Source organism: Hakea prostrata, chromosome 5, assembly GCF_041222555.1.
Source record: "Hakea prostrata isolate BN-2017 chromosome 5, UWA_Hpros_2, whole genome shotgun sequence".
Classification (NCBI taxonomy): Eukaryota; Viridiplantae; Streptophyta; class Magnoliopsida; order Proteales; family Proteaceae; genus Hakea; species Hakea prostrata.
Window position 1 is genome coordinate 47,168,802 of NC_142604.1, and position 23,770 is coordinate 47,192,571.

Genomic DNA, 23,770 nt, shown 5'->3' on the forward strand with positions numbered 1-23,770 from the left:
GCTGAAAACCAATTTCTGCCTCTTAAAAGTTTTCAACGACGGGTGGGGAATTTAGGAGCTCACTACTTTCTACAGCTTGTGGCAATACATCGTTGTCATGTCCTCACACATCCGAACAAAATGGCCGTGCGAACGAAACATCGTCATATTGTTGAAATGGGCTTGCTTGCTCATTCGCTGCCATTGAAATCGGTCCGAGGCTTTCACCGCCACCTCATATAATCGCCGCCACAACCGCTTAAGTTTTGACACTCATAAACTTTTAATCGACATCCCGAATACCCTTAAAGTGTTTGGATGTCGTTGCTTTCCCTTAAGGCCTTTTCATAAACACAAACTTGATTTTAGGTCTTCGATCGCTCTAGGCTACGCCCTAAACATCATGGGTATAAATGTTTGTCTTATCACCGGAAAGATTGTATTGTCATGTTATCTTTGATGAATCCTTCCATTCATTAGAGCATTCTTCCGCTTCCACTTTCTTTATCACAACTCCTTCATATGTTTCTTGTCTCTACCCGCAAATATGGTTAAACCAGCTCATCCTTGCTCATCGCGCCGCTCTTCACATGGGAACCTCATAATACACCACAAACCGCAAGACATTAAGACCGCCCGCCCCACCTATGCAAGACAAATCAGCAGCTATTGACTCACATTCTTGGGTGAAGTCTCCAAGGTTGTGCTCATGCTTCTAGCCATCGCGAAGACTCTCAATTCGCTCACCGATGAATGAACTCAGCACCGGGAAAATTATGATGTTACTTTGGATTTTCTCCCGAAAATTATGAAGTTGTTGTTCTACGAAGGATTTCAGACACCGCGCTACCACTCGCAGCTGATTGGGTCATTTGGCTGAAAATTCTGCAGTTGTTGTTCTACATGTGATCCTTAGTTTCTCAAATGGATCTAATACTTTTGAATGGTGGTCGATTGCCGCTGCCCATCTCACTGAATACATCTGCAACAACACTCCACATATGGGCCTACTAATGAAGTTTTACATGTTGGGCTGGAATCCTACTAGTTTTGTTAATGGGCCTTCTTGATCATATTGATGTAACTAAAACAGGACCGTTGATAAACATTATCGAGACCGCATTAATAAGGCGCCAATTCACATCCCACCGTGATATCAAAACATCCTATGGTAACTCGCTCATGGATGGGACCCGCATCCCAAAGTACCTAAAAGTTACTATGCTCGATATCCTATTCCTCTGCCACTCACTCTCATCCGAGGATGAACCAACTTGTTATAGTCAAGCCTCTAAATCACTTATCCGCACGCCATGGATACCGAGTTTAATGCCTTGTCCAATCATACTGGCACCCTCCACCATTGATCGCGAAACAGGATGTAAGTGGCATCGGTAAACGAAGGCTAATGGGACCATAGAACGCCACAAGGCTCGCCTAGTAGCTAAAGGATATACACAAGAATACGGTTGGATTATGACGAGACTTTAACCGTGGTAAAACCTACTACCATTCGCATTACTGCCTTGGCCGCTCCAAATGGCCATTCCACCTGATGAACAATGCTCAATGGTAATCTAACCGAAGAAAAATGCACCAACCGCCAGGTATGTGGACCTCAATCCTTCTATGTTTGCAAACGCAAAATCCCATGGCCCAAACAAGCACCAAGGGCAGGTTTCAACGCCTAGTACTCTCCAACATGGATTTGATGGTCTAAAACCGATTCAATCATCGGCACACCCTACAACAACTTGATGTTCTGTTACGTGATGATATACCACAGGGCCCTTCACATACTATGATGCCCACCACGGCATCCGAGTTGCTCCAAAGACTTAGGTCCCGCGGTATTTTTGGGTGTTGAACCATTCCTCTCAAAAATGGGATTCTCTTATCTCAACAAAAATATATACTACACTTTTGAACCGAGCGGCTATTGATGCGAAGCCATTCCACTCCTATGTCTCCTACCGCATGTCACTAGCCCAATGGCTGATCCCACACATATCGAGTTTGGTTGGTGGTCTTCAATATAACTACTCGACCCGACATATATTCGGTGAATAAGCCCAATTGGCCCCCTCAAGAGGTTCATTGTAGCCAAAAGATTGACTTGAAGGGTACTTGTTGTTGGTCATCTCAGCATTCTACCAGAGGCCACCGAGCCGATTGGGGCCGGATCAAAACGCAAGTGGTTATCTTAACTGGCCCAACACGGCAACCAAGAAAACACTGCGCCAGCACCAGAGGAAATCGGCAGCCCCCACACCAGCACGGACCGCCCTCGGGAAGAGGACCCAAGCCCCTCCGGTCTATGTGATAATATGGTGCACTCTATGACGCAAACCATCAGCCAACGAAGACAGAGGTGATTCACTGTCGGATAAGGTGCTAAACAGATTTTGTGCTACCACAAATGATCAACTGCGAACTCACTAAAGCCCTCCGCTATTTTGGACACGCCCAAACTCAAGGTCTTGAGGGACCCTTGACTTTGCGGGAGGGTGTTAGAGTGTAGCACATGTGTATGGTTAGAGTGTAGCACATGTGTACTGTTTTTCATATATTGTACTGCTGTCATATTCTATAAATATAAGATTGTGATCTCAAATGAGATCAAGGATTTCAGTCATTTAACAGTGAGAGATAGGGGGTTGAATCACAAGTGTGAACACTTAAGACCCAGATCTACTTAGATGACATGGACTACAGCAAAAGTTTCTGGTGTGGTAATCAAATTTGTGGACCAATAGCATGAGTTCATCTAGCCTTTCAGTTGTGGACCAGATTCATGGGATTTATTATCTGCCTTTCAGTTAATTGATTTCAGCCCTGTTGCAGAGAGGGGGGGGGGGGGTTAGTAATGTAGTTGATACTTCCTTTGTTATCTTCCCTAGTAACACCCTTCCTCTGTTTGTTGGCCTTGACTTAGTTGATAACTCGTGTACATTTTTTGTATCATCTATTTCCATCAGTTCTTGGTGGATGCATCACACATATCCACTTAAAGATCTTATAGTTGAAATTAATACAATGCTAAACAATTGGGTAGTAGACATATGTCAAGTATCTATAAAGAATTGGATGGAAATAGAACGATAAAATTTCAATACTATTTTTAAGGTATATTTACCAATGGTTGCCTTAGACTATCGGATAGAGTGATGTAGGTGAAGTCATAAACTTGTACTGAGGAAGATTGACAGTACAAGGCTTAAGGATCCATCAGCAAGATTTCATCTCTCTGCTGAACGAAAATCTAGGGTGGACAAGCCAAAGCCACAAGGAGTTCTGGGATTTGAATCCTCTTTGACTGGTTGACTGTTTCGACTCCTTCCAATCAGAACCAAGCAAGGTCAAAATAATCTGCTTGGGTGGGGTCTACCCCTGCTCATGTCTGGTCAGAACTTAGGAGGGGGATGGAGAGAAGCTGAACACTTGAATGGTATGGCATCTTTGTTTTATCTGAGACCAGTTGTATTACAAAAAATCTGACCTTATCACATTTGTATCTATTCCAGCTGAAGGTGTTGAAAATCTAAAATTAGCTTTGTTCTTTTAAGAGGTAGGGTCTCACATGATGGATTCACAGGTTCACGAGACAGCGACCTCATTGAAGAACCTGTAATCCCAACACCAGGTTGGCACCTCAACCCACTATGAATGGTTGAGAACACAAGAAGCGCCTCTAGAGTTAGCAGAAGATAAGATAAGTAGAGGTTTCCAAGTAGCGGTGCTGAGGGCAAGACATGCTGGCCCTGGGGCCTTGGAGATACCAATATGCTTTCATCCCCTGATATATGAAGATAAGATATGCTTGATATTATGTAGGGTGAGAGATTGAAAACAAAGCTATTTTTAAGGGATGATTGCTCTTGCTCCTTTGCTTTTAGCTTAATTATTATTTTATCTCATATATTTTTTAAAATTATTAATTTAACCTTAAATTTAACCTATAATTATTATTGTCTCTCTATCGTTAAACTGTTAGTTACATGATGATGTGACCGTTTTTATTTATTTAAAAATTTCAAAATAACCCTAACGTTTTATTTTACTTATTTATACTTTATATTAAATTACATTATTATCTTAATAGTCAAGAAAAAAATTAATCCTAATTTGGTAGTTCCTTGTTTTTTAGTTTTTGTTATATTTACTTTTCAATTTGGTATTATTTTTTAGTTTTTGTTACTTACTTTCCAATTTGATGTGATCAATTTTAAGAAATTCCTACCTTTATTACGTTTTTGTTTATTTATTATCTAATTTTACGTTAACAAATTTAAGTTCTATTTCTTAACCGAAAAAATAATTATTTAGATAGTCTTTTTTTAAATTCAAAATGATAAAAATACAAAAGCAAAATTGATACTTGATATGGTTTTTTCTTGAATGAATAGTATTGTTTTTTGACTTCTTAATTCTAGAAGGACAAAATAGACATTAAACATTCAAATGTAACAGTCTCTTAACACTGTTACAATTGAGGGGGGGGGGGGCAATAGTAATTTCATAAAAATAAAATCATTTTAGTAATTAAGTTATAATAGAAGGGGCCAACATTATTTATTCTTATTTTTAATATTCCAAATATACCATCTCTATGTTCACATGCTTTCAATATATGGGTGATAACCTTTTATATAGAGGCAATAAGACTAATGAGTTTAATACTCCTCTCACTATCTTTTTTTTTTTTTTTTTTTTTTTGTCAAAACAATAAAGCAACAAATATATTAAATGAAAGAGTTTAGGTCAAAAGACCTATACAAACGAGAGGAATCCACAATAAACAAATGTGGTATACCCCACCAAGATTTGTCTAGAGATAACCTGCAAGCACCCTTAGCAAGGAAATCAGCAAAACCATTGCCAATTCTAAGAATATAATTAAAAGAAACCCTATGAAAGAAAGAACAACGCTTCAAAATATCTACTACTAAATTGAGACACATCCAATCTAAAGATGAGGGAAGACCCTAGAGAGCACTAACAACAGGTAAACAATCTGAATGAATATGCAAATCAACCGCTCCTAAAGAGGAACTCAGAATAATGCCATCTCTAATTGCTTCAAGTTCAACTAAAGTTGCTAAAGCACTATGACCACATCTGCTTTGAGCTGCTACAAAACCACCATTATAGTCCCACATGATGCACCCTCTACCTCCTTTATGTGAAGAACTATCCCATGATCCATCAACGAAAATTTGAAAGAGAGCAAGTTCTTTAGAAACGAGATGACTAAGTCTTGGATGAGGATCCCCATGAGCCCTTTGAAGATCCATAATGTGAGATTGTATATCTGCACATAGATAAGAGAAAGTAGTCATTGTATGAATTATGGAGGCATCAATCCCTCTAAAAAGTGCAGTATTCCTAGTATTTCATATACACCAAGCTAAGGCACTCAAAATATGGGTGAAATGCGCTAGAAGAAGGGCTTGAACCTTCGACCTTGTGGTTAATAGTCCTAGTGACTATTTTGATGATGACATTTCTAAACATTAGGGATAATGGAACTCATAACTGAAACTATTTGCATCATTGCATGTCTAGGTGTAGTATGGTATGAAGGCCTTATTTCCAACATGCAAGCTCTAACAAATTTATTCTCTCTATGTGTCATAGTTCACTTTTGTTCGTAGATGAGTTATGACTTCGCTAATGTTTTAGCTAGGAGAGCCTTATTAGATCACCAATCAACAGTTTGACCTACATCCACCTTGTGGTTGGTTAGATTCTGTTACGATCCTTTCATTCCCACTTTTGGTATGTTAATCATAAAGTAAATAACATAGGTTTGTGTTTAAATGTGTGAATTCTCTTTACAATAAGAGTGTGATTTATATATCTCTATATAGATGCAATGTTACTTAATCTACTTTAATTACTTAGTGAAGTAAAATCAAAATGATTTGCCAAATAATACAATATATTACTATCAATGTAGTATCTCTACAATACTCACTTAAAAAAATTGAACATACTAGAAATAGAAAGATTCTATCATTTTCTATATTCCAAATTAATTGTTAACACTTGAAGCAATTTAGCCAAATTATTCTATTCATAATTCATGGGATGTCCAAGAATCCTAATATTTTTTGGGTGGCAAGTAGCAACCCAAAATTCCATAATGAATAATTAAAGAAATGCTTTCCTATCATGAAAATTTATTCAATTTTTTGAGCAAAAGGGTCAAGAGATTCTCCCTTCACCATCGGGGTTAAAAATGCAAACTTCAAGAACTCCGAGATTCCCGTGTTTTGATCATTTTTATACATGATAATATGATATCATGATTGATAACGGTAATCTGATTCCTTACAAAGCAGCCCAAGTAGAATAACAATGTGATTTCACGGATCCATGAGTTTTGAGGTGTCGGTGACTTCGTGGAGCCACGAGAAAGCTTTGGATGGCAAAGGCTTGAAAAAGCACTACAGTAATCTGTCTTTCTCCTTTTTCCCATTTCTCAACCCTGTTTAACTGGTGACATATGGGTCTTCACTGCATTATAACTTGGACGGCGTGACAGCGTTTGTTGATCGAATGGTGGGTTTACCTAAAAAGATATCCGTTATTGTCGGCAATCAATGTGGTCGATCCCTTAACTGATCTTTCCCTGATTCTGCTTCTGAATGAGCTCTTCATCTAGCAGAGCTAAGTTGTTTTCAGTGGAGGGTTCGGTGATGATGAAGTCTCATTACAGCTTTCAGTTTCAGAGAAGCGCTTTTGCTGGTCTCTTGGTGCTACTTCTCCCGGTTTTCTTACCTTCTCTCTTTACTCCATTGGGTCATGCCTATCCTTCTGTTTTTTCGGTATGTAATTCTCTAACACTTCCCAAGTCTTAGGTTTTTGTTTAATGCTGAAGCAAAGTGGTTGCTTTTATTGGTGTGTTTTGGTTTCAATTTTGTGGGAATCAACCAAAATCCAATTTTGCTGGACCCAGTAGTTCTTGATGCTTTTTTTTGGGGGTGGTGTTGTTGGGGGGGGGGGGGGTGTTTCGTTAGCTTAGAAATTGATGCTTCTGGATATGGGTAGAGTGCTAGGATAGCTTAAATGTCTTGTTCACTATGGTTTGAAGGGTTGCTTTTCTAGGATTTGTTGCTGCTGAAGATTTTTGAGATAAGAGGGATTTTCCCATTATCTACTGACATGGGATTAAGCCATTTTGCAAAGAATTGATTTCTGTGCTGTTTGCCCATTTTGTAGGAATGGAATACTCCTAAGCCTAGGCACTTGCCACTTCTAAGAGGTGCTTTGCAACGAAAAACTGTGAGTAAATAGCTTTTTTGTTGGTTAGTTGTCTCTCTAGGAATATTATGCTGGATTCCATTCAAGAATTCGTCTGCATATAACTCCCTGGGCTAAAAAAGTTGCCGTTTATTTGCAGTCAAATATGCAGCAGTCGGATATCTGGTCTCCCTTGGCTGATCAAGGCTGGAAACCTTGCATTGAGTCTATAAAGCCCCCTTGTGAGTGGAAGACACTATTAATTACTCTAATTTACATTGTCAATATTTTCAAAGAAAATTATTATTTGTAGGCAGCATAAGGTAGTAAGGTTGAATGATTTGGCAAAAGTTTCAGCAATAAGGTTAATCAATGATATTGTTCCTTGATAAACTCCTATTTTTTTTTTTTTTTTTTTGGGTAGCTTTACCCACAAAATCTCAGGGATATATACAAATATTTCTGGATGGAGGGCTGAACCAGCAGAGAATGGGGGTAAGTATATGTACTTGTGGATCTTTTAAGAGGTTATTTTTGAATATGTGAGTATTTCTAGATCTTTTTATCTTATCATTTTCCTTCGCTAGATTTGTGATGCAGTTGCTGTTGCCAAAATTTTGAATGCAACCCTTGTGATTCCACACCTTGAAGTAAATCCTGTTTGGAAGGATTCGAGGTATGTTTCTTCAATTTCTGAGTACTAGTTTCTAGTCCAATTGCATTGTCTTTAATTTGTTGAAGATGGAAGCTTTGTGATACTGCTTTTACTCTGCAGTACATTCACAGAGATATTTGATGTGGATCACTTTATTGAAGTCCTGAAGGATGAGGTTTCTATAGTTAAGGAGCTACCTGAAGAATACTCATGGAGCACGAGAGAGTATTATGCAACAGCCATTCGAGCTACTAGAATCAAAACAGCACCTGTTCGTGCTACAGCTAATTGGTATCTGGAGAATGTCTTGCCTGTATTACAGAGGTTGGTCCCATTCAATGTCCAGATTATTACTATCTCTGTCCTTCCCAAAATCCCCTGTAAACCTTGAAGAAAAAAGTTACCCGAGAATTTTGTGCTATAAATAAACACTCTACAACCACCCCCAAATAAAAGAAAACAGAATATCTTAAGCATGTATTTGTTCTCTGAGATAATACACAAATTACTTGAAGTATGCCCAATATGCTGATCAATCTTTTCCATGTTGACATGGACTGAATGCAGTCATAGGATCCTTCTCTTGTTCTGAGAAGCATTTAGTTCTCCCTGATTTTTTTCTTCATTTCCAGTAATTTTGGGTCATATTAGCAAAAGGAAACAGGAGAAAATTATCTGTGGTCCTTATGAGAGAGACCTTTTCATCGGATTTTTAAATTTTTATTCAAGCCACCTCTCCTCCTTCAGTGGACAGACTTCTCCTATCCTGTGAGTAATCTTCATTCTACTGAATTTCATGACATATCATATCTGAAATGTCACTGCAAATTTCCTTAATTTCTGTAGTGCTTCTGGGGTCTTCGTATCTTTGGAAAAAGTTTTACATTGCATGCACTTACAAAACGTTCTTTATCTGGGGAACCTAATATAATGGCTGACTGGAGTTTAAACCTCAGGTGTCATCTAAGAACGAAGGTTGCATTAAAACCTAAGGAAATATTTAAGTGCTACATTGTGAGATTTTCCCCCCATTTAAAGAGCCAGTTAACAGTCATTAGAGTAAAAAGTTGGAACTGAAGTTACAGCCGTGTTTCTGAACTGGAAATGTTTTTGCTGCAGGAGTTGGTTTAGTTTCTATTGTCTGATTGATTTCAATGATATTGTATATCGCTATATATACTGTTCCTGCATGGTGTTAGTTTGGAACGTCTACTATGTGAAATAAGCCATATTATACTTAGCTTCCAATGTCAGTAAATTTATTTCCAGATTACAATGAGTAATAGGCTGCTGTTCTGGTTGACCAGCTATGGAATTGCTGCCATTGCCCCATTTTCCCATCGTTTGGCGTTTGACAACTTGCCTACAGACATTCAGCGACTACGTTGTAAAGTCAATTTTCAAGCACTGGTTTTCGTTCCACACATCAGAGCCTTGGGAGAGGCGATCATCAGTCGCCTTCGGTATCCACACGCTAAAACTGCAAGACCTGGAAGCGAATACCTGCAGCAGATAACAGGGGGTGAAGATAGACAGGGAGCTGGGAAATTTGTGGTGTTACATCTTCGGTTTGATAAGGTATAATTTTTCCTCATCCATGCCATTCATAAGCGATCCGTATGGTTCCAGATCCCTGTTGCATTAGTGGATGTTCAGGACTTCGAAATTTTGGAATCATTGGAATATGGTTGAGCTATCCTGTGCAACTAATCATTACTGTTGCTACTGTATCGGTAATATTCTTTGGTGTCAATGACAAGTTGGTCAGGTATAAGGTTGACCTAAACAGGTTTGTAGGAGGAGAATGCGGAGGCAAGAAGAAACTGTTCTGGGACTGTGTAGTACTTGTATTAGTCATTAATGAGAGAAGAAAGAGATGGAGAAATATAATGTGAGAGGTTGGAGGAGAGTGTAAGAATGCCAGAATCCACAGAAGGATACAAGGAATAATCGATAGAAGAAAGATCAGAGAGATACATTTAGGTAGCTCTGAAAGTTCATTAACAGTGGCCTCACCACTTTAGGAAAACTGGAACTTACTCAAGTCAATTTATATGAGCAAAGATGGGTGTGTATGCTCACTAGAAGTCTTAAAATCCGTGTCCTAATTTAATAACTTGGTTAATTATCTATAATCTAAACCACTACATATTTTGCCAATAATAGACTAAAAACAGCATGATTGAACTCCTATGGTGGATGGGAATTGGGAACATTGAAATGCTAAAATCTTAATGCTACTAGGAAAAGTTGAAAATCCTTTACACATCCTTAGACTAAATTTTCAGGCTTTATTGTTGAGCCTCAACTAATAATGTTCAACACAAGATTTAAGAACTTACAGAACTTTGAAACTGTCACTATTCTTGGACGTGTGACTACATTTCCTTAACTAGTATCAATAAATTTGAGCTACCAATGTGTTCAATTATGGGACAATGACAGACTGCTGTATGTGTTTAGTATTCATTGTACATATGCTAGAGCAGAGGGATACTGTTCGATGGTTCACCTGAAACGTATAATGCAAATATTAATCCTGGAAGTTTTAGTGGTCCTGTATCAGTAGATGACTAAGTTTGCTCAGAATCATTTTCAAATGATGTTCAGGTGATCCGATCCACATTCTTTTTGATTATTGGGCTACCATGTCCCAACTTGCACCAGCCAATATTCAATTGGTAGCCCAAAAAAATGTTGATGGATAACCTTTGTCCCTCCAGCTCAGTTAAGCCTTCCACCTAAATGTTTTGGCCATCTCTGATTAATTATTTCATTAATGACTTCAGATTCATTTTAATTTTGTAGAGAATTTTGTTGTTGCACTTTTTTAGAGTTGGGAGGATCTTAGGCAGCCATAGTCTATGTGCTGTTCACTAACTTATTCCTTTCCCAGGATATGGCTGCTCATTCAGCCTGTGATTTTGGTGGAGGCAAAGCAGAAAAACTTGCTCTGGCAAAGTACAGACAAGTGATATGGCAGGGAAGAGTCTTAAACTCTCAGTTTACTGATGAAGAGTTGAGAAGTCAGGGCCGTTGCCCGCTGACCCCAGAAGAGATTGGATTGCTGCTAGCAGCTTTGGGGTTTGACAACAATACACGCCTCTACCTTGCCTCCCATAAGGTTTGTCATTTATCTTGCCTGTGAATGGCTAAATTCTTTGTTGTTGTCCAAAGCTTGCACCCTGAATGACATTTGATATTTCTAGGTGTATGGTGGGGAAGCTAGGATTGCAACGTTGCGTATGTTGTTTCCGTTGATGGAAGATAAGAAGAGTCTTGCTTCTGCAGAGGAACGTGCCAAGATTGAAGGGAAAGCTTCTTTATTAGCTGCATTGGATCACTATGTGAGCATGCAAAGTGATATTTTTATCTCTGCATCTCCTGGCAACATGCACAATGCCTTGGTAAATGTTCTTTTCTTCTACTAGCATCTGTCTTTCTTTTAAACTGCGTTTTGTCATAGTTCTGAAGTATTGTTTTTTAGAATCAGCACAGATGGTGAGACCCCTTGGTTTCATTATTGCTACTTGATTTGTAAGTCAAATGAGTACCACCCAATTGAAAACCTGAACTGTGAGTGTATCAGTCCAAGTTAACCGTTTGTAGCTTTCCCAGGTACAAAACATATCTGATACGGATCTGAATTATGTGGGTTAGTCACCTAATTCATGGATCAAGGATGATGCAACCGTTCAATCCTGTTTTAAAGCACATCCAGCACTCAGATTTCTTGAACCCTTCCTTGTTTTAACTATTAAGACACTGATCTGACTCAAAGGAAGCCTCATACTTGTTTAATGGCTACAATTATCCCAGCAGATGGCACTGGATTGGTTGGGAGCATAGCATCCATGGAGAACCTTGACTTTACTGTGGATGCATATGCATGATGTCCCATTTATTGATATAAAATAGGCCACCAGTCTGGCATTATAGGGAGATTTTTTTTTTTTTAAAAAATTGATTTTCTTGTGGGCAGTATGTTTTCATGTGTGAATTGCGTGACTTTTTGAACTTTTAGGCAGTTTTGCCACCCTATGCTTCTCTAGGTGCTTAATGAAAGCTTTTGCTTGATGAACAGGTTGGTCACAGAACATATGAGAATTTGAAGACAATACGGCCTAATATGGCTTTGTTGGGTCAGCTGTTCCTGAACAAGAGTATGGGATGGACAGAGTTTGAAGGGGCAGTTCTAGAAGGTCACCAAAATAGACAAGGGCAGATTAGATTGAAGAAAGAGAAACAATCCATATATACTTATCCTGCTCCTGACTGCATGTGTCTGGCTTAGCATCAATAAATTGTGAAGGTTGCATCGAACATCCACGTCTATGTGCAATATTTACAGCCCCAGTGTTCATTGCCATAAACCCAATGAGTATGATTCCAGTTGTCCCATTTGTATGAAGTATCCATTGAATGTACACATATTGCTCACAGTATCATTCATGTTCTCTGTGTAACTTTTTTTTTTGGGGTGGGGGGGGGGGGTGTTGTTTGGTTGAATAAGCAGCTGCTTTATTCCATTTAGAATGTAATCAACTGTTTTCAATAGTTTCTCTTGTGTTCAATGGGATCTTTAACATTGTCCTTGAAAAATGATTTCTCTGTATGCATGAATAGGTTCCATATCTTCTTGTTTCCAGCAATGATTCTCAAATCAGTACTGGGTCAGGTGATCATTCAATTTAGAGTGGGGCATCTTATCCTGGTATCACTTGACCAGCAGGTATTTCTCAGGCTCTTGTTCCAAATTTATATTAGTTAATCATCCTTAAGTTATATCCATGGTTGACCTTTATTGTTAACAAGAAATCCGTGAGTTTTATGGAGTTATCATGTTTAATCAACTCAGGGTCTATCCTGGGTTCTGAGTATTTCTTGCAGGTTGTGGTTATAGAAATTCTTATGGAAGTGGAATCAGATCAGAATTCTTTTTAGTGAACAATGTGATTCCCCATTTATATCTCCATCTAGAAGTATTGGATGAACTAAACTAATGACCCGGTTCATGAAGGCTACCACGCAAACGACCTTAAGTCGTCCATAGGTGTTGAAGATTGGAATCGTTTGGAATCGTCTGCTTAGCCCCTAAAAGATGGATTCTGGAAGCCTGACCCTCCCCCCCCCCTTTTGGGTTGTGCTTCAGTGCTGCTGTGCAATAATTGTCCAGCACCTCGTGCATGCTATGATTACGAGCAAAATCTCGACCTTACGCTGTAGGTGCTGCGTATTAATTATGTAACACCCAAGCAAAATCACATTTTTAGTTTCTAGAAGCCTGATAATTCCACCATCAATTAGTTGAGGGAAGACCGAAATAGATTGAGAATGAGGTTGATGACATTGACCCATTAAAGATGGTTTTAAAGGTCAGTTAAGTACACTTGCAAGGAAAAAAAGGCAGTCAGTTGTGTCATGTGTGCTGCCTAACAAAAGAGGGAAATGGGGTGGGGACTATAACATATATGATCAAGAAAAGTCGAATCTATGACCTCTTCACTAAGAGATATTAGTCATTATCAACTGAAAAAACCCTGTAATGGTATGTCGACCACCAGCAGATTCCCCCAGTAAAGATCACCTATTGGTAACCATTAATCAATAATCAATTTGATCTCTTACCAATGATCCATTCTGCTCCCATCACATTAATATATCATTTTCTTAGCCATCCAGAACCCCAGCGATGGGCATTTAAGTGTTATTTTTTTTTTTTTGGGTAGAAAAGGGTCTATATATTAACGCGTGACCCACGCAAGGCATCAAGATTACAAAAATCGAGAAACCAAGGATCAACAATAGGCCAAAGAGTCCGGCACGCTACGGACACAGCCTTACTAGCAAGGAAGTCAGCTACTGCATTACACTCCCTTTTAACATGATGAAAAGACACATTTTGAAGTCGAGAAGCTAAAGACACAATATCCCAGACTAGGTTTTGGATGTCCACTGGAATCAAGTCCTTCATAATCACGAACTTAATGGCTTCAAGCGAATCTGATTCCATCAGGACATTGCAAAACCCCTCCTCAACAGCAATTAAGATGTCCTCTCTTAACGCCAGAATTTCACCTTCAAGAGCTGATTCAAATTGGGCCGGGATCATAACTCCTTTTATGGGCCCTACCCATAGAGTCTCTACAAACGATGCCCAGACCACTGCCTTCACCATTAAGGGCCGCATCCCCATTACTTTGACACATGTAAGACTGGTTTTATTAACATGATAACCATGAATTCAAAATAAACAATTCTGGCTCGACAATTCTTGCCTAACTAGAGCTACCCAGTGTCTCCTCTGATTAAGAAAAACACTGGACACACGAAATCGATTTTCTATCTCTAGGTGTAAATATATAATTGCTAGGAAATTGCCTAACTAAAATTTCCAAATTCTCAGTGCTTTTAACGTATTGATCACTCAGAAAGTCACTTCAAACATACTTCGAATTCGTCGCCCATGAAAGCAGTGGCTCCTTTGTTCTAAAAGTCTTGATGAGCGTCAAAATTGTCTACGAGCTCTGGCCGTCCAATTTGAGCAACCATCATGGAAAGCCACCTCATACCGAAGACTTGGGTAAAATAAGGTGTGAACAGAAAAGCTTATAAATGGGCTGTCGTTGATGCTCAGGAATTCATCACAACACATCACTTCATATAGAACAAGTGGTGAAGAATTCCTCCCTTTTGATCCATTCTCTTTTTGGGTTTACCTATCTCACCCAACCATGGCAAGTAAGGAAGATGAGAGAGCAGGAGCTGAAATCGTTCGTGGAAAGGAAGCCTGTGATCGATTTTCAGAAGAACTGCTTAAGGAGTTGGGATTCCCCAGTGGTGTCCTTCCCACTGGAGAACTTGAAGAATGTGGGAGGGTGAGAGCCACTGGTTTTGTGTGGTGGAAATGCAAAGCTGCTTATGAGGATTTCAACAAGGCAACCAACACCAAGGCAAGTTATGCTGCTGAGACAACTGCGTATGTCGAGAAGGGAAGGATGAAGAAGATGACTGGCGTGAAGACCAGACAGTTGATGATGTGGGTTCCCATAGTAGAGATGTGTTTGGATGGTGACAAGATCACCTTCAAGACGCCTATGGGAGTTGGCAAGTCCTTCCCTATCACTTCCTTCATGAACGAAGAAGAGAAGAAGCAATATCTCCAACAAAAGGGTGCTGCAAAATAATCTGCAACTCTTTTCTATAGTCACCTTCTTATAATAACTGAGTTTTTGCTCTTCTTTTATTTCCTGGATAATATCAATAATGAAATTAATCATGTATTATTAGTGTTTTAAATGATAATAATAAAGGATTACTTCATATACAATAATTTTGTATGTCGGCGCTAATCGAATGTGCTAACCAGAAATTTCACAATTTAGATAGTCTACCTTAGAAGATGGTTAAATCCCTTCATTTTGCTTCAATTGGTTTCCTGTCAACTCCTAAGTAAGGGTGTAAATGGAAAACCAAAATTCGCTTCTGAATTCGCATTCGCATTCGTTTAGGGGTATCTGAATTTGTCCAATTACTAAAAGGATGTGGATAGGGTATACCATTTTCTTACCGATTATTATCCGTCCTATAAAATTATTCGATTAGGTTAGTTATTTAGATTTATTATTCTTATTTTTATAAATTTTTTGATAGATTTTTATATTTTTTTATCAAAATAGCTACCAAAGTTGTTGAATTCTTAAATTTCAAACCTAGTCCTCACAAATAAAAGGGTCAAGATGTAAACAGATAGTCAAAATCATGTATTCAATTTGTATTCATGCCCATTTAAAACAATCTACTTAAGAAAATAATTATCCGATTATCATCCGAATCCGACTGAATCCGTTAGAAAACCAATAAAATATTATTCAAATCCATCCGAATATAATAGGATGCAGATATAGTATTACCACTATCCGATCCAAATTCAGTCCGTTTACACCCCTACTCCTAAATGGTTAGTGTCAAATTTTAATGGTCTTTTTTTTTAACACCTTAATTAGTTAGGATTTAACCATCCTCTACAATTTGCTTCCTTGGCATTCCTTGCAATTAGCGTCTAGGATTGTAACACGTGATATCTAATTATCCAACGATTATAATTGAAACCCAATAATATTAAGGCAACATTATCTTCTCCTACAATTTCCCCCCTATTATCTCTTCTAATCCTACCAATTAAAATAGGAAAAAAGTATTTTTTTTTTTTTGGTAGAAAATAGGAAAAAAGTAATTCAAACACTCAATTCTGATATTGACCTTTGTCGTAGAACATAAAACACTTCATGAGGCGGGCCCGGGCCCGGCCTTACGACCTTGTAGGTTACTTTTTGTTGATATAGGATAACAATATACAATAATACTTTTATTTTTAATTTTTTTAGTAGAATATGCTTTTTCCTGTATTTTTAGTCAGTCAACATCAAGGTCAAGATTAAGGTGCTGGACTAAAATATTTAGGATCATAGTTAGATTGTAAGAAGCCTGCCCAATCCAATAGTGTTTACAACAATATTGATTCTAGCTGTAACTCGAATTACTTAACTAAGACTTGACATGTAAGCATCACAAGGATTAGGGTTTTGTAGGAAGGTTCAAACCCAAGACCTCTTTAGATTTTTTTTGTTAAAACATATGGACCTCCTTGAACTTATTGCCACTAAATATGAGGTTGTCACCACTGTTAGAAGCACATATAGGTGTACGTACCACATGTAAACAAGGTATCTCAATGTCAACATTGATCACAAAATTTGGATTTTCATCCAACTTGTGACATAAAAGATGTCAGGGTCTATATGAATATATACTACATCATCATTTATTCATTCTTTAGAATAAAATAAATGCAATTTAGACATTTCTAGGTACATATTCCCAAAAATATTGAAATATTCAGTGATTCTAAATTACGTGATAAATAATTCGTGTAACTAGATGTGGATTTTTTTTTGGTGAAGTAAATACATATGGATTCAGTTTCCATGTACAAGTATATATGTACTAGAATTCATTTCTTTTCTTTTTCTTGGCTACCAAACAAGGCCAAGAAAATTTAAACACATTACACATGATGTCGAACGAAGACCTTTAAGCCTGCCACGGTTGAAAACGGTGGCTTGTTGACTGTAGCTCCAGTAGGTCTTCCATTGTTGATTGTAGCTCTATAAGGTCTTCCATTTAAGTTGTGATCGTCAACATGTTCTCCTTTGAAGCAGAAGTTTTCTTATAAGATAACTACACGATTAACTATTTTTAGGTTTTCTTTTATAAAAGTAGCCACTCAGTATTTCAGTTTATAAAACTAGTCAAAACTAATTTTAAGTTTAAGAAATTAATTAAAATAGACATTAGACATCTTTACCCCTAAAATTAGCCATTTGCAAAAATGTTTAAAAGGAATGATAAAAAAAAACCAAAAGAGGGGGGGGAAGAAGAGGGGGAAAAAAAAATTAAAAAAAAAAAAGGGAAAATAAAGGATGTCAGCATTTTGATTAATTTTAAAGACCCAAGGTCAGTTTCGGTTAGTTTTTTGAATGAAAATATTGAGTGACTAATTTCGTCAAGAAAATTTGAAAGTAGTTAATCATGTAATGATGTAATTCTCCCTAAAAAAAAAAAAAATTCAACGGTGATCAAGTTGGCCACTTTATACTCTTATAAATAACCTGTATATAGAGATTTAGGATCATCACACAATTATTCTTTGAAGAGCAAGTAGTGAAGAGGTCCTTTGATCCTTTTGATCCATTACCTTTCAAGTATATTGTTCTTAAGCATGGCAGAAAGGAAGACAAGAGAGCAGGAGCTGAAATCGTCCGTGGAAAGGAAGCCTGTGATCGATTTTTGGACGAACTACTTAAGGAATTGGGACTCCCCAGTGGGGTCCTTCCCACCGAAGAACTTGAAGAATGTGGGAGGGTGAGAGCCACTGGTTTCGTGTGGTGGAAATGCAAGGCTGCCTACGAGGATTTCAACAAGGCAACCAACACCAAGGCAAGTTATGCTGCTGAGACAACTGCGTATGTTGAGAAGGGAAAGATGATGAAGATGACGGGTGTGAAGACCAAGCAGTTGATGGTGTGGGTTCCCATAGTAGAGATGTGTTTGGATGGTGACAAGATCACCTTCAGACGCGGGGGGCGGGGGGGGGTTGGGAAACACCCACCCCCCACCCCAAAAAAGGGGGGGGGGGGGGGGGGGGGGGGGGGGGGGGGGGGGACAAAAAAACCCCCCCAAGACATCCATGGGAGTTAGCAAATCCTTTCCTATACCTCTTTCATGAATGAAGAAGAGAAGAAGCACTATCTCCAGCAAAAAAAAGGTGCAGCAAAGTAATCAGTTAAAACTCTTGTTGCATAAAATTTCAGTATATAAAACACTTGCTTGGATCAGATTTCAGATCAGACCTCTACAGTCAGTCCTCGGGGGTCATTATTGATCACATCTCCTTTGAGTTATGCAGGTTGTCCTCTTTTTTATTGATTTTTTTATTAATTAATTTTTTAATAATTTCATGAAGCGATAATATTTAAATTTCATGATTTATTATTACCGGTTCACTTTCGTATATATGAAGGGGTCATCTCTTATATACCTATTCTCCCCTAATTCAGCTTTGGCATAAGCATCTCCATGGAGAGGGAGCCTTCCTGCATGCTCATAGAATATCTTTTTGACTGATTCAGATGCAAAGTTAAAGAAGAAAAAAATATATGCTAGTGGTGGGCAGGAGGGTTAGGATGGAGGGAATTCAGATTCTGTCCATCTTGATGTGCCTTCCCTGTATGACCGTCAATCAGATGGACAACACGTGGACTAGTTTAATTGCAACTGTTGAATGAAATGGATGAAATGAAATTAGTATAATTAAAATTAAACTTAAAACGGAATCATACTTCTTTGGCTTCTCACCTTTCAATTTGATGAACATCACGGGCCCTCTTTGCATCTATGCCGCAATTTGCAAACACGAAGGTAATCCCCTAAGATTCCCTCTCGAGCTGCTTGGTACAATTATGCTAAGGCTTCCAATGTGGATATGATCACTGAGCATCACATTTTGGAATCAGTAGCTTCTTATGAAAAGAGTAGTGAAGCTTTCAATTACATTAACGAGAGCTAACTAGCAGTGACCAGGACCCATCAAGAGAACAAGCCCAGGGAAAGCCAGCAGGAAGGCCCGGGGCAGAGAATCCAGCCAGCGTGCTCAAGACGGGAGAACCCCCCCGGGCAAGAGGGACTGAAGTTTCTTGCTTCTGGACAGGTGGCTGTCCGGACAAGAGTTCATTCTCCCGTTCTTGATTAGATTGGAATGGAATAATGAATCTATTTCTTTGTCTCTTTGCCAATAAATCAGAATTTTCGTGGAGCGAAAGAAGATCAAAACGGGCCTGGACGAGACAGGAAAGAAAATCGACGAAGATCACATACGAAAGATTGATCAAGCAGCTTGATTGAGACGATGTCTTCAATTGGAAACATCTCTGGAAAGTTCTTGCAGAACAATTCAAGATGGATTGCCGTTCTGAATATGAAGATGGTTGGATAAGGGACATGTGGAACAAGATCCTGAAGGAGAATGATCTACTGCCCACTAAGTTGGAAGATGTAGGACTTTGGTGCTGAAGGAGCCAAGGAGGGAAGATGGAGAAGGCTAGATGAGATAGCAAATGGCGATGCCATTGAAGACCAACCAACAACATCTAACCTTGAGGGGTCATAATACATTGTGTTATATATATATATATATATATATATATATATATATATATATTAAAGGCTGATTTAGTCATAATACATTGTGTTAAATAACTTGAGGGGTCTTGTAGTCCCTCAAGGTTCGAAAATTTGAAAACATTTAACTGTGGCTAAACGGTGTTAGTCTGCTTTTTGCGGATGATATTGTGTCGATTGATGAGACCCAAGTGGGGATTAATACCAAATTAGAATCATGGAGATTAGCTTTGGAATCAAAAGGCTTTAAACTTAGTAGATCGAAGACAGAATATTTAGTTTGTAACTTTAGTCATGATCAGCCAGATGATGAGGTGGTGATACTTGACGATAAAGAGATTTCTCAGAGTGATTGTTTTAGGTACCTAGGTTCAATCATAAGTAAAAGAGGTGATTTGGAAGATGAGGTTTCCCAAAGAATTAAAATAGGATGGATGAAGTGGAGAGGGCGCCGGGGCTTATGTGATCGGCGATTCCATTAAAGCAAAGGAAAATTATAGGACCGTGTTCGACCAGCTATGAGCGGTGCGAGGTTAGGGTAAAAGAATCATATAGATAAACTGAAGGAGAAATGAGGATGCTAAGATGGATGAGTGGCAAAACTAGGATGGATAAGATAAGAAACGATCATATTAGAGTTGGGCGGGAGTTGCTCCCAAAGTGATAAGCTTAGAGAAAGTCGCTTGAGGTGGCGGCCACGCTCAATGGAGACCTATAAATGCTCCCGACGGAGAAGTGATATAATCCATATTGAAGGAACAGAAGAGCTAGGGGTAGACCAAGATAACCTTAGGAGAAGTGGTGAGAAAGGATATGTATAGCTTAGGCCTTGTATCTAGCATGGCCTCGAACCGAACTGATTGGAGGGCAAGAATCCATGTAGCCGACCCTATTTAGTTGGGACAAGGCTTATTGTTGTTGTTGTTGTAAATGGTGTTAGTCTAGTTAGGACTACAAGTAATAAATTGTATTTAGGGGACCCAATATTAGTTTATAGTCCATTAAGGAGACTTACATGCAAAAAATCTAAATGATTTCATTTTAATAGATCTACTTAAGGCGCATATTAACATCACAAGTTGCTCAGCTGGTAAAATCAATATATCTTAATGAAGAGGTCATGGGTTCAATTATGCCTGATGGTATATTATGTAACACCTCAATCCACATACTAATCTTGTAGAAGGAAGGTCAAGATTAAGACTAGACTAAGGTTTTTAAGGTCATAGTGTCAATTAGTGAATTCTAATAGTCTAACAAAAACTTGACATATAAGCTTAGTATTTCAGTGTCTAGATATTGAGAAAATTCGAAATACATCGAGTTGATGACATTAAATGTCAAGGTCTACAAGAATATGCTCTTGGGTGGATTATCATCAATCCATTGTTTAGGATAAAATAAATGCTATTTAGGGATTTTTAGGTACAATTTCCTTTAATTATTGAAATATTCAGTGAAATTCTAATTTACATGATAAATAATTCATGTAAATTGATATGGATCCAGTTTCCGCGGACCACCATGCATGTTATAGAATACTTTTCTTAGCTTTCAAACGTAGCCAAGAATATTTTGGCACATAACACTGTCTTATATGAAATATATTTTTGTTTGTTTTCCCAAAAAGTATATAGTTTTGTTTACATTAGATATATGGTTTACAAGGGTCAACGTCATCGATCCCCTTATAAATGCCGTCTCGTGTGAATTACTCGAACGAAGACTTTTAAGCCAACCGCTGTTGAAAACGGTGGCTTCATCAACTGTAGCTCTAGAAGGTCTTCTGTCTAAGTTGTAATCGTCAACATTGTCTCCTATAATTTTCTATTACTTGAACATGGAAGGCTTCTTGCAAAGCAATTAAAGGGTGGTAAGGTTCATCGCTTTACTCTTATAAATAGCCTGCATATACAGAGACTCAGGATCATCACAACATTACCCTTTCAAGAGCAAGTAGAGAAGAATTCCTTCCTTCTGATCCAGTCTCTTAAAGAGTACAATATCGATTTCAATCATGGCAAGCAAGGAAGATGAGAGAGCTGGAGCTGAAATCGTTCGTGGAAAGGAAGCCTGTGATCGATTTTCAGAGGAATTGCTTAAGGAGTTGGGGTTCCCCAGTGGTGTTCTTCCCACTGGAGAACTTGAAGAATGTGGGAGAGTGAGAGCCACTGGTTTTGTGTGGTGGAAATGCAAAGCTGCCTATGAGGATTTCAACAAGGCAACCAACACCAAAGCAAGTTATGCTGCTGAGACAACTGCATATGTTGAGAAGGGAAGGATGAAGAAGATGACTGGTGTGAAGACCAGGCAATTGATGGTGTGGGTTCCCATAGTAGAGATGTGCTTGGATGGTGACAAGATCACCTTCAAGACGCCCATGGGAGTTGGCAAGTCTTTCCCCATCACCTCTTTCATGAACGAAGCAGAGAAGAAGCAGTATCTCCAGGAAAAGGGTGCAGCAAAGTAAAACTCTTGTTAGATCATATATATATCAGACCTCTATAGTCAGTCCTCAAGGGTCTGATCAATTATTGATCCTCTGCTTTAATTTATGCAAGTTATCCTTCTTCTCCTTCTTCTGCTTCTATATTTTTTTCCTTTTATAATTTCATAAAACAATAATATTTGAAGTTCATGATGTATAACCTACCAGCTGACTTTTGTTATATCAATGGATCATTTCATATACCTATTGTTCTCTGGTTCAGCTTTAGAGAAGCATTTCCATGGATATGTAACTTCGCTGGATGCTCATAGAAAATATTTTTGATATATAATTGTTCACATGTAGAAAAGAAATATGGGGAATGTAAGGGTGGATTTGGATTCTATCCTGAGGAGGGTACATGATAGGATTCAATTGTGTGTAAAATTCTAATCTAAAAATTAATATAAATCCAATGAGTATTGTTGGATTAGAATATTACACGTGATAGAATCTATAATCCATTGGGTACTGATGGTAAGTTTCTTTCCAAGAAATGTGGCCAAATACGGAATTACAGAGGCATCGATCAATTATACAAACAAATTAATAATAAGAAGATGGAATAACAAGGCTGCTCGCTTAGTTTCTGATGCTAATATTGTCCACACAATGCTTCGTGGTTTAGACCATGAATATGAATCATTTGCCATCTCTATTACCTCTCGTTTTGACCCTCTTCCCCTTGATGATTTCATAGGCCTTTTATTGAATCAAGAAATCTTCAAAGATCAAACAAGACAACAACTTGACTTGCCTTCATTAAAGGTTAAATCTATTCACCAGATCACCCCCCCCCCCCACCTACTAACCGAAATCATGGCCCCTCTCACAACTATGGCAGAGGACGAGCTCGAGGTTACTCCCATCTTGGTTGACATACAATGCATCTTCCCCCTCTCCTCCCTACCCCTATGATTGTTTGTCAAAATTTGCAACAAAACTAATTATATATCAATGCAATGTTATTTTCGCTATGCAACAAGTGTCAATGCCTCCAAGCTGAATTCTTCCCCCCAGAAGCTTTCTTGGTAGCTCCCACAGCTTCATTTATTCCTCTTTGGTACCTTGACTCAGGTGCCACTCATCATGTTACGCCAATGTAACCCACATGAATACACCAATGTCTTACCATGTTACTGATCATTGGTAATGTCTTAGGTTTGCATATAAAAAATATTGGAAGTGCTTTCCTAGCAACCCCTTCAAACATTCTTACTTTATCTAAATTGCTATATGTTCCTTCTGTTACTAAAAATTGCTCTCTCTGAGTAAATTTACATGTGATAATGATGTTTATGTGGAATTTCATCCAAGTTCTTGCTTTGTGAAGGATCTCAAAGCAGGGATTGTTCTACTTCAAGAATTAATTGAATTAAGCTGGCCTCTATCACTTCCATTCACCATCCACATCTCCCTTTGTTCATCTCAGCAAATGTGTCTCAAGTGTAGCATGACTGATTAGGGCATCTGTCGAAGAGAACTTTGGACTATCTCTTTCGTACATTTCAAGTTGAATAAATCTAGGGTTGTATCTCCATTCCAGTTAATGGACTCTAATATTTGGGGGCCCTCTCCGTCACCATCTACATAGGGTCATAGTTATTATATTTCTTTCTTGGATGATTACAACAGATTTTCATGAATTTTTCCACTTATACGTC

The 23,770-nt window shown here is 38.3% G+C and overlaps 4 protein-coding genes across 5 annotated transcripts; all 4 read left to right on the forward strand.

Annotated features, from left to right (window-relative positions):
* Positions 1-6,323: 6,323 nt before the first annotated feature.
* On the forward strand, positions 6,324-12,595 carry LOC149016189 (O-fucosyltransferase 31-like). 2 transcript variants are annotated; one of them, XM_089157317.1, is made up of 10 exons: positions 6,324-6,809; positions 7,204-7,266; positions 7,397-7,466; positions 7,649-7,719; positions 7,812-7,900; positions 8,000-8,203; positions 9,187-9,457; positions 10,776-11,003; positions 11,089-11,286; positions 11,964-12,595. In XM_089157317.1, exons 1-10 carry the CDS (start codon positions 6,630-6,632, stop codon positions 12,171-12,173), a joined length of 1,584 nt encoding a protein of 527 aa, XP_089013443.1. In that variant the 5' UTR covers positions 6,324-6,629; the 3' UTR covers positions 12,174-12,595. The 2 variants fall into 2 exon arrangements, with proteins under 2 accessions (XP_089013443.1, XP_089013442.1); XM_089157316.1 differs by having other exon boundaries at positions 6,326-6,809; positions 7,385-7,466; positions 11,964-12,594.
* A 2,018-nt stretch (positions 12,596-14,613) lies between these two features.
* On the forward strand, positions 14,614-15,066 carry LOC149016190 (uncharacterized). Its single transcript, XM_089156697.1, has one exon. The coding sequence runs from the start codon at positions 14,614-14,616 to the stop codon at positions 15,064-15,066; it is 453 nt and encodes a 150-aa protein (XP_089012823.1).
* A 1,481-nt stretch (positions 15,067-16,547) lies between these two features.
* LOC149016191 (uncharacterized) lies at positions 16,548-19,510 on the forward strand. Its single transcript, XM_089156698.1, has 3 exons — positions 16,548-16,605; positions 17,595-17,996; positions 19,386-19,510. Exons 1-3 carry the CDS (start codon positions 16,548-16,550, stop codon positions 19,508-19,510), a joined length of 585 nt encoding a protein of 194 aa, XP_089012824.1.
* A 1,987-nt stretch (positions 19,511-21,497) lies between these two features.
* On the forward strand, positions 21,498-22,442 carry LOC149016192 (uncharacterized). The gene has a single exon (XM_089156907.1). It carries the CDS (start codon positions 21,636-21,638, stop codon positions 22,086-22,088), a length of 453 nt encoding a protein of 150 aa, XP_089013033.1. The 5' UTR covers positions 21,498-21,635; the 3' UTR covers positions 22,089-22,442.
* Positions 22,443-23,770: the final 1,328 nt, after the last annotated feature.

What these genes read in the sequence shown, in the direction of transcription:
- LOC149016189 (XM_089157316.1), top strand. Translation starts at nt 6,630, where the DNA reads ATGAGCTCTTCATCTAGCAGAGCTAAGTTGTTTTCAGTGGAGGGTTCG. An exon ending in GTGCTTTGCAACGAAAAACT is followed by an intron (nt 7,267 to 7,384) that starts GTGAGTAAATAG and finishes GTTTATTTGCAG; the next exon opens with TCAAATATGCAGCAGTCGGA. An exon ending in TGAACCAGCAGAGAATGGGG is followed by an intron (nt 7,720 to 7,811) that starts GTAAGTATATGT and finishes TTCCTTCGCTAG; the next exon opens with ATTTGTGATGCAGTTGCTGT.
- LOC149016190 (XM_089156697.1), top strand. Translation starts at nt 14,614, where the DNA reads ATGGCAAGTAAGGAAGATGAGAGAGCAGGAGCTGAAATCGTTCGTGGA.
- LOC149016191 (XM_089156698.1), top strand. Translation starts at nt 16,548, where the DNA reads ATGAGGTTGTCACCACTGTTAGAAGCACATATAGGTGTACGTACCACA. An exon ending in ACGTACCACATGTAAACAAG is followed by an intron (nt 16,606 to 17,594) that starts GTATCTCAATGT and finishes TATTCTTTGAAG; the next exon opens with AGCAAGTAGTGAAGAGGTCC. An exon ending in AGTAGAGATGTGTTTGGATG is followed by an intron (nt 17,997 to 19,385) that starts GTGACAAGATCA and finishes AAGTTCTTGCAG; the next exon opens with AACAATTCAAGATGGATTGC.
- LOC149016192 (XM_089156907.1), top strand. Translation starts at nt 21,636, where the DNA reads ATGGCAAGCAAGGAAGATGAGAGAGCTGGAGCTGAAATCGTTCGTGGA.